At 39.6% G+C, this 10746-nt stretch overlaps 1 protein-coding gene across 1 annotated transcript in view; it reads right to left on the reverse strand.

Moving 5' to 3' along the window:
• Nucleotides 1-1764: 1764 nt before the first annotated feature.
• Nucleotides 1765-10746, reverse strand: part of LOC107744134 (leucine-rich repeat transmembrane neuronal protein 4-like) — a 112368-nt gene continuing 103386 nt past the window's right edge. The window contains exon 3 of the mRNA XM_016557642.1: nucleotides 1765-2696. Coding sequence (XP_016413128.1) covers nucleotides 2358-2696 — 339 coding nt within the window. The 3' untranslated portion in view covers nucleotides 1765-2357. The remainder of the gene's footprint in view (nucleotides 2697-10746) is intronic.

Below are 10746 nucleotides of genomic sequence, written 5' to 3' on the forward strand. Positions count from 1 at the left end.
ATCTTATATATATATATATATATATATATATATATATATATAAATAAAGCATTTTTCCACGTAGACTTTGTGAAAACGATTCAATAATAGACATATTACATCACTACATATTAAATCAATAATGCTATTATTTTGATGTGCACTCTTATTTGAGATACAATGGGCTAATAACATTTTTTTTTGTAAGTGTTATGATTGCCACTGTCACAATCGAACCCATAACACTCTGACTACTTGCATTAAGTTCAATGTAATGAAACTATTACAGCTGGAACACATACATTTCGTACATCAACACATGGCATGTAGATTTGTAGTAGTCTGAGTTATATAGGAAAATTGCTATTACAATTGTCTTGGGTCTCCCATACGTCTTGCTGTTATAGCCAATTATAGCAATTTCATCCATGTATCTACTTTGTTGAGTGACATCTGGAGTCAGAAAATATCTTGGTTAACACTCCATGACCTGAGGTTACTGACCACCTCTTTCTGAACTCAACTGAAGAAAATATTGGTTTATTCAGCTCTTCGATACAACTGGAGGCTCTTGATAGAGATTCATGCTTTGTTATTGTTAGATCATTGGAAAGCCATTTGAAAATGGGTTAGAAGGATCATTTTGGTCAGAAACATGTTCTACACAAGCATGCAAACGCTTCTAGCCAAGCTCCATTTCACACAGAAACTCAAGTATGCGTTGAATTTTCAGCGTTCTCAGTTCCCTTTCATGGGAACTTCGAACTGCATCCTCTAGGGGTCGCTATGGGGAACGCCTCGTCGTGACCCGTTTAGGTCAATTACTGTCACAGCATAGCAACAGTTTGAAGAAAATATTGCTGAGCTAGTTAGCACACTCCTCAATCACGTCTAGCTAGTCACCTCAATATTAACACACACAGCGTAATACCGCTCCCACTGGAGGTGTGTTACAACAGTGTGTGCGCTTGCGATGCGTTGCATACTTGCGATGAAGATATTTCCGCCACTGTATGGTAACTCCAACATGCTAAGCGAGTGAGGGACGTTTGCTTCGCGCTCTTATGATTCTTCCCTCTTGAAGCTGAAGTGTGTAATTTTTTGGCTTTTTAGCGAAAAGCAGAGACAACTAGTATTCAGTAACAAGTATGAACAAGCGGATGGCTTAGCAGACACATGTAAACACTGTGGCACTATCAAAACATTGTTTGTTTGTTTAAACTCCGACAAGCCAACATAGCAACAATGGCGTAGGTTTAAGGGCGTGGCTTTCTGTTTGCCTGACCAATGGCAGATAAGGGAAACCTTTTCGAAAACACTGAAGTCATTATTTTTCACACCACTGGGCGCAGAAATTACACACTTCAGCTTTTAAACAACAACAAAAAAAACATACACACTCACAAGCAAACACACACATACACTATCTAGTCAACAAGTAGCGTTCAAACACTGAACTTGATGTTTTTCACTCTGCATTTCAGTATTGAATTCTACAGAATTGAAAATTAGTCATAAACTCCAGCGGCCCGCACATTACAGTATGCATTAGACACATACTGATTAGTCTAATTACATTTTGAAAAGAAACACAAGCTATATGTACATCTAAAGAAGCTTGATCTTTGGTACATGTGCACTCTGAAAGACCTTGCCCCGTGAGACTTCATTTAGCTTTTAATGAATGCTTTTTTTTATACTAAAGAGATCTTCCATCCGAGATGCTCATGTCTGGACAGATCTGTCTTTTTAATCAAATAATGACAGCATTTATGAGCGCTCCTTGGCAACTAAATGAAAATAACAGCGAGAGGCCTTTGAGCTCTGGTGAACATTAATTTGTTTCTTTTCATTCTCTCGTTCTCACACTCTCTCCCTCGTCAAAAAAAACCTTGTTTATTGCACATTCCTATTCATTCTTCACTCAGCATGAGAGAATCACCATTATCTACTCCTCAGAGAAGGCGTCCTGTAGCGTCGGTACAGAGCGAGGGCTGAATGAAACCAAAGCCACGTTTAACGTCGCATGCATGTTGCATTGGATTTCAATTTGCCATTGAGCAGAACGGGAACAACAAAACATGTACGGGCCTTTGAGTCGGAACAAAGAAAAGATGGAAAAAGACGAATGGAATCCCATTTTCCAGGATACACTACACTCCACAATGAAAGTGTACTATATGCCAGATCCTCGTGTCCTCCAGCGATGTCGTGGGAATGTTTTTCACTTCTCTATATTCGCGAGAAACAGTTAGCACGCAGCAGTACGCACAGTTTTCAGACATGCCGCTGCGTTAATGCCGGCAGAATATGGATCACCGCCCAGGCACATCCTCTTTTGAAATTACCCATCATGCCTTGCTTTGCGAGCGGAGCCGTTAGCGTCTAAAAGTGAGGGTGCTGGTGGAACGTTCTGTTGTTGGATAGTTAATGGAGCGTTCTGTGGTGGGGTAGGGGATGCTGGGCCCCTCCATGGGTGCTCTCTGGCTGGGTGGGGAGCAGGGTCCCGTGATACCCGTGTTGATGGTGGGCACTGCCGGAAGGGCCACAGTCTGGATGGTGCTCCTCTCGCGGGGGGAAAGCTCCTCCAGCCCCTCCAGGCTTTGCGGCGGCCCCTCGTAGCTCATGTTGAGCCGCAGGGGCTGATGGGCTTGGCAGTAGTCCACTATGGGCTGCTCGTACCTGTAGAAGGTCAGAGTGCTCATCTGGTGAGGGACCTGTGAGGGGTAAAAGAGAGAGAGAGAAAGAGTGAGCTGAAGATCCCTAATTAGAATAATTAAGTCATTAACAGTCATTAAATTGTCATTAAAATGATAGTTCATTCAAAAATGAACATTTTGTCATTTTTCGCTCACCCTCATGTCAGTTTAGACCTTTATGACTTTCTTTCTTCTGTAGGACACAAAAAGAGAAATTTCTAAGATTGTGCTAGTCGCTCTTTTCCATGCAACTACAATAAATAGAGTTTGAAGGATTCAAGCTTTGCAAAATGATGCAAAACACCATAAAATATCAAAAAGCGGTCCATTTGAGTTATGCTCTTCACTGTAAAAAATGTTGTGTTTTATTCATTTATTTATTATTGGAGTATATTTCAGAAGGTAAATTCATTAGTTTTTCTATATCAAAATTTCAAGATTAATTCAATGTAACTTGCCATCTCCAATGTCATTGTTTGTGAAAATTTACTAGCAATTTGCTAGCAATTTATGAGTGAAAATTGTTTCTACGCCATTTTCAGTGTATATTTTAAGTCTTCTGACAATATATTAAAAAAAAAAAGGAAAAGAAAGAACATTTTAATTGTTATACACTGATAATGTCCAGTGAGCTATTAGTCAAAGATGATCTTGAAAAATGAATCAGTCAGGTTTGTGAATGAATCATTCAATTTGGAACTGAATTAATCAAATGTTAAAAAAGATCTGATTTAAAAGAATGATTTGTTCATGAATCAGTCATTGCTACTTTTCTAATGAAGGATTTTCAGTGAATGAATCATTCAGACTGGAACTAAATTAAGGATTTATTGAAAATATCTGATTCAAAACAATTATTTGCTCCCAAACTGGACATTGCTACTTTTCTCATGAACAGTTTTCACTGGATGAATCATTTAGACTGGAACTGAATGAACATTTAATTGAAAAGATCCAATTCAAAAGAATGATTTGTTCACAAATTGCACATTGCTACGTCTCCCATGAAGAATTTTTACTGAATGAATGAATCATTCAGCCTGGAAATGAATTAAAGTTTCACTGAAAAGATCAGATAAAAAAAAAAAAATTGTTCATGATTCAGTGAATAACAGTGAATTTTCAGTGAATAATGATTTACATTTTGGTCTTTATTTCATCACACAAAGCTATTGTATGACTCTGAATACTACACGTGAGTCACATTTTACGATGCTTTTTTGTCATTTTGGAGCTTGACAGCCATTGTCCTCATTCTGTTTCCGTTATGGAAAAAAAGCAATCAGGATATTCATCAAAAATTCACCTACAATATGATGTTCCAAGGACGAATAAAGTCATACAGGTTTGGACCGACATGAAGCCGAGTAAATAATGACATTTTTCATTTTTGGGTGAACTATCCCTTTAATTAGAGTAATTAAACCACCCCCTTACCACAAGAGTCATTAAATAGTCATAAAATATCTCCGATAATGATTCTACCACCAAGAGACATGCACACACACAGAGTTCATTCCAACATCCCTCATTCCCACATCGTTCTCAGCCCACTCGCGACTTCCTCTTTAAGCTCTGCTTCCGTCTGCATTTAGAAGCTGCCTCGTGGCGCCGCGTTTTCAAAGAGGCACCGCGCTGGTAGGGGTAATAGCTTTTTACACCGAGTGCAAACCCAGCATCTGTCTTGCTTCCCAGTGTGTGTGCTGTGCTCGCTGGTGACTCACTCTGTGTATACACATGAGGCAGAACACACACACACACACAAAGCCCCGCACAGACTGCTGCAGCTATTCCTATGATAAGTGACACAAGCAAATATGCCTTTCGTTTTCATGGCGTGACTCCGGGAGAGTCACTGTGGAGAAACATGCCACATGTGACTGCCTCATATGTACTACAAAAATATTTTTATTTTTCCAGAAAACATGCAAAAAATACTGGTCATGTAAACATCATTAAAACAAGTTACATTTACTTTATTTAAGAAAAACGTACTTTATAAAAAATATGTTTTCAGAGAACATATCATGAATTATTGTATGAGTTATTTTTCTCATTTTTTTAAACACATGTCCAACATGTCCATCAGTGCAGTTTATGCTTAAGGAATAGTCAAGTGTTTTAATCAATGACTGAATCTTTCTTTTGAGCTTTCCAATGAACCAATGGTAACACATTTTCTAACTATAGTTAATGCATTAACTAACATAAACTATTAAGGTATTATACTAGTAATGTATTATACTATTAATTAAATCAATATATTTTTACAGTATAAATATATATATATATGCAGTAAATATTCAGATAAACATTAACTAAGATTAATAAATGCTGTAGAAGTATTGTTCATCCTTATTTCATGTTAATTAATCTAATTAACTATTGTTCAAAAATGAAACATTGTAAAGCACAAACTGAACAATTGGTTAATGAATCAAACTGATTCATTCATAGTGAGTTCAACTCACTAACAACATAATTTGGTTCTGATCCTCACAAAAGTGAATCATATGACTTCAGGAGACTTGAAATATCATGTGACCCTGGGCCACAAAACCAGACATTCATTTTTTTGAAATTGAGATTTATACATAAACTGAAAGCTGAATAAATAAGCTTTCCATTGATATAGGAGATATGTTTGTTAGGATTTGTTAGGATATGACAATATTTGGCTGAGATACAACTATTTGAAAATCTGCAATCTGAGGGTGCAAAAATATCTAAATATTGAGAAAATTGTCTTTAAAATTGTCCACATGAAGTTCTTAGTGATTCATATTACTAATCAAAAATTATGTTTTGATATATTTACGGTAGGAAATTTACAAAATATCTTAATGGAACATGGTCTTTACTTAATATCTTGGCATAAAAGTAAAATCGATAATTTTGACCCATACAGATTGCTACAAATATACTTGTGCTACTTATGATTGGTTTTGTGGTCCAGGGTCACATATAGCATATTAATATTTTTGGAGCTTAACAGTCACAATCACTATAAAATGGCTTTATATGGAAAATAATCAAAATATCCAATATTTAGATCCAGAGCAGGAAGGCTAAATAAGGATTTTAAATTTTTAGTTGAACTGTATCAATCAATCAATCAATCAATAAATCAATCAATCAATCAACTTTAATAATTCTAAAACTTAAAATGCATTCTATGAAAACAAGTCTTACTATCCAACACAACTTTGCTTCTCAAGCAAATTTCTTTTTTCAAGGATTTTATACTGTACATTATTTCCAAAAAACAAGACAAAATTACTGATTAAAAATATATTTTTTGCAGTGTTCTCATCCCTCATACCATCACACACACGATAACACATTGACAAATCAGCTGAAACGAGTCGCCATATATTTCCACTGGGCAACCAGAATTCATTGCTTTTAAAGGAGCGAATTAGTGAATGCTTAGAGATAGTGAAGAGCGACCCGAGCGCGATTACCGTCACCGAGCACTAAGTGAACATTAGTGACAAGAGAGCTCTGCCGGTGTGACAGCCGAAGAGGTTTTACAAAGAGACTCCTGACAGAAAGCAAAATAAATAAACAACGTCAAATGCAGGGCCGACTCTCAAGTGATAATGAGATGCGTTGTGTCAGCGGCTCGGGTTTAAAGCTCTTTGTATGCCACAATTAATCCACTTCCCCATATTCCCCTGAGCAGAGCGAAAGGCTTTTTTGCATGGGCACCAGCAGAATGCACAACTACTTAAAAAAACTGCTTTACTTAGAGTCTCATGGGATTTGTTAGGAGGAAATGGATAGTCATATACTGTAGGGTCACTACAAGGGATGCCAAAAGTACTAAAGCCGATACTAAAATGCGAAAAGCGATTTTATACACTGACATGCCTGTTTGTGTTTATATGTATGTGAAAAGCACTTGCTCAACGAGATACGGCAATGCGTGCAAATAATAAAATCAGATATGTATAAAAAAAGTTAATCTGTGCTTTAGGTCTTAATGCAGTTTAATAGACCTGTTGCTGTCTGTTATGTTTTTTTTTTTAATATTACTCAAAAACAATATTGACATGAAAAAAATAAATGCTCATTGATGTTGGCTGGATAGCTTTACGTCTCTACAATCAAATATGAACACAAAATCAGGCCTAAAGAATGCAAAATAATTAATTTGCACATTTTAATTGCAGGCCTGCTTCTCATTTAAACTCCAACATCATCCAATATTAATGAATTGTATCTAATAGTCATACAGTGAAGACTCTGCCAATTATTTAAGTAGTTTATTTTGCATTTAAATTACTTGAATACATGATTCTGCTTTTACATAAAACGTTAAGCACTGTTGACTTCAGTTTTTCTATGGCTTATAATTGATTCTGTTATAATTACTTGAATTACGTGATGCAATGGTTATTTAATTGAGAAAAGCTGAAAACAGATAACAGTTTTGTTAATAAGCTAAAATTTTTGTGATTGGTTATAGGCTGATGATGATAATCATACATCGTCAAATTTCTGCTAATTAATTGGCCTGTCTGACACAGTATATCAGTCCGGTTGACAATATCAATCACGAAGAAGCAGCAATCTTACAAAAACACAGAAAGAGGCTGTGAGCTGAGCTATTAAGTGATGGCAGAAGATCTTGTTGTATTTTTATGAGTTATCGGTGTGTTTAGGACACAGGTGGGTCCAACCTTCAGTCTATGAGGACCCTCATAAACATCAAAAGGTGCCCGGGTAGAAAGAGATGAGCGCTTGCCAAAATCCAAACCATTGCCCCAGGTGGCTTGGAAAAATAGAAAATAAATGAGAAAGAGGGAGAATCATTGTTGTCAAAATGAAAACCTTCACAATGATTTTTCTTCTTGTACAATCTGTCATGTATATTCGGAACCACAATATTCAAAAATTTTAATTAGATACTTTTGTATCTGTTGTTAAATGACTTTAAAATGTTAAAATGTTAATTTAAGCATATAAAAATACAGTAAAAATCTAGTTAAAAATAATCATGACGTTTTCTTCAGTTTTACAATAAACGAACACAGTGAAGAAAATTCACATGAAATTGTTTAAAAATTCATACAAATTGTTTAAAATTCATATTAGTGTCATTATATATTTTCCAAACAACAAACAGCAATATTTCCCTTCATATATTTGTACATACATTTATACACTAGTGTTGAAAAGTTTGAGATTGGTAAGACTTATGTTTTTGAAAGAAGTGTCTTATGCTCACCAAGCCTAAATATATTTGATTTAAACACACAAACAATCAATCAATCAATCAATCAATCAATCAATCGTAGTATTGTGAAATACATTTATATTTTTAAAATGTAATTTATTCCTGTGATGCAATTTTCAGCATCATTACTCCAGTCTTCAGTGTCACATGATCCTTCAGAAATCATAGTAAAATAATCTAGATCAATTTGATGCATCCTTGCTTAAAAAGTCTTTAATTTGTCTTTAAATAAAATAAAATAAAATAAAATGACCCCAAACCTTTGATCAGTAATAGTTGTACATTTATTAAAATGACAGCAATCCATATTATTTGTTCCCATAAATTTAGAAAGCATTTAAGAGTAAAATGCCTCAAACACAGTGTTTGGCTGTTGTCTAACCGAAAGTGAAGCAAATTTTTCATTCTGATTAAAAAAGACAAACTATTTGGTCCCCTTCAGGAACTTGAGCTGCGTCGAAACGCTACGGGAACCGTGACCATGCTCTGAATCACATGTGTAATCAGTCCAATGGAATGGCGAGACGTCATAGGCGGGTGACGTAGCGACCAGGAAGCTATAAAAGCACGTGAGGTGGAACAGGCGTCAGCTTTCTGTCATTCAGCGAAGCGCTCTGTGTTGTATCAGTCAAATCTCTGTTGTGAGCCTTATTTGGTGTTGTCTGTCAAAAGAAAGAAACAATGTCCAAGGCCACAAAGAAAACTAAAAATAAGGGCGAAAGTGAGCAGCGTTTCAGGCTGTGTGTTCCTCCCTGCCCTCGCTACATCACGAGTGCGGATACACACAGTATGTGCGTTGTTTGCTTGGGGCTCTCGAGGGGGCCGACTGCCCGCATTGTGAGCGAATGTCACTGCGCAGGAAACCCGCACTGCGGTTTCTTCCCCCCGGGGAACGGGCTCGACGCTCCGCCTATCTTCCTCCGAGGAGGTTGATGTGGAGAGCGTCGATGAGGATCCACCCCCTCACTCAGCACAGTATGAGGAGTTGGTGGAGGTGGTTACTCGTGCCGTAGCTAAGTTAAATATCGATTGGCCGGCCGAAAAACAAGCTGAACTGCAGAAAAGTAAGCTAGATGAACGCTTTCTGCGGAGTAAGCTACCACCTCCGCGCCGGAGCCTACCGTTCTTCCCCAATCTCCACACCGAGGTGTTGAAATCGTGGGCTAGACCATATTCATCTCGTCTATTTACCCCTGCTTCCTCTCATTATGCAAACGTGGCGGGGGTTAGTGACCACGGTTATAAGTTATAAGTTATAAGGTGATGCCCCGGGCGGAACAGACGCTCGCGAGGTATCTGTCCCCTGGCGCGGCATCATCCTTAAAGGCTCTGGCATTGCCCTCCAGGCCGTTATGCACAACATCTAGCCTGGTGGGCAAGGGGTATATGGCAGCAGGTCAGGCTGGTGCGTGTCTGCACACCATGGCGGTGTTACAGGCATACCAAGCCGACCTGCTAAAGGAAATAGATGAAGGCGAGGAAGTAAAATCTTACGATATAGCAGAGCTTCGCAGGACCACTGACCTATCTCTCCGCACCACCAAAGAGACCGCCTGTGCCATTGGATGGTCTATGGCAGCTCTAGTGGCAGCAGAGAGACATTTGTGGTTGACCCTGTCAGATATTAAAGAAAAGGACAGGGTCTTCCTCATTGACGCCCCGCTTGCGCCTTCTGGCCTGTTCGGCGACGCCGTCAATTCCGTCGTCGACAGGTACCAGTAGGCCCGTAAACAGGTGGCGGCGTTCCAGCGGTTCCTCCCTCGCCATTCTCTAGCTCCGGGGGCTGCGGGAGCAGCCCTCGCCGTGTACCCCCCTCCTCCTCATACCGTGAGCAGCAAAAGCAGGTCGAGGGCTTCGCAGTCGAATCTCCTGCTGGTCCGGAGAGACTGGTTCTCTTAGTAGACTATTTAGCAGCGTGGAAACTACTGCCAAATGTGTCTCGTTGGGTCCTGCACACTGTAGAGAAAGGCTATCGCATTCAGTTCGGCACTCCTCCGCCACTGTTCAACGGGGTCTTTCCCACACTCGTAGGCCCCGTGAAGGCTCTGGTATTAGAACAGGAAGTCAACACTCTCTTGAGGAAGGAGGCCATTGAGGTGGTCCCTCCTCACGACAGGGAGTCCAGGTTCTACAGCCGGTACTTCATTGTTACAAAGAAGGATGGGGGGCTGCGTCCCTTTTTAGATCTACGTCAGTTGAATCGCTCAGTCATGAGACTGAAGTTCAGAATGCTCACCATCAAGCAAGTTGTGTCTCAGATCAGATCCGAGGACTGGTTTGTTACGATAGATCTAAAAGAAAGATACTTTCATGCCTCCATCCTTCCCACTCACAGGAAGTTCCTGAGGTTTGCTTTCAGGGCGAAGCTTACCAATATCGAGTTCTTCCTTTCGGCCTAGCACTCTCACCCCATACTTTTACGAAGTGTGTGGATGCTGCCTTGGCTCCACTGCGACTCCAGGGCATCCGCATACTAAATTATATCGACGATTGGTTGATTTTGGCTCAGTTGGAGCAGATGCGCCCCTCACCGGCTGGGGTGCGGTCATGAGTGGCCTCCCTGCCCGCGGTCTGTGGAGCGATCGCCATCTCACTTGGCACATCAACTGCCTGGAGATGCTGGCCGTTACCAACAGCTTGTATGCTATGGTCCCCCTAATAGGGGTCTCCCTGCAGACCCTCAGTCGGTGGATAGTTGATGCCATTACTATTGCCTACGAGTCCTCTGATCTCCCCTCGCCTCTGGGGGTCAAGGCTCACTCGACCCGAGGTATGGCGGCCTCCAAGGCCTTCTTGGCAGGTGTGTCCATGCAGGACATCTGCAAC

This window comes from Sinocyclocheilus rhinocerous, unplaced genomic scaffold (assembly GCF_001515625.1).
Source record: "Sinocyclocheilus rhinocerous isolate Xijiao unplaced genomic scaffold, SAMN03320098_v1.1 scaffold287, whole genome shotgun sequence".
NCBI lineage: Eukaryota > Metazoa > Chordata > Actinopteri > Cypriniformes > Cyprinidae > Sinocyclocheilus > Sinocyclocheilus rhinocerous.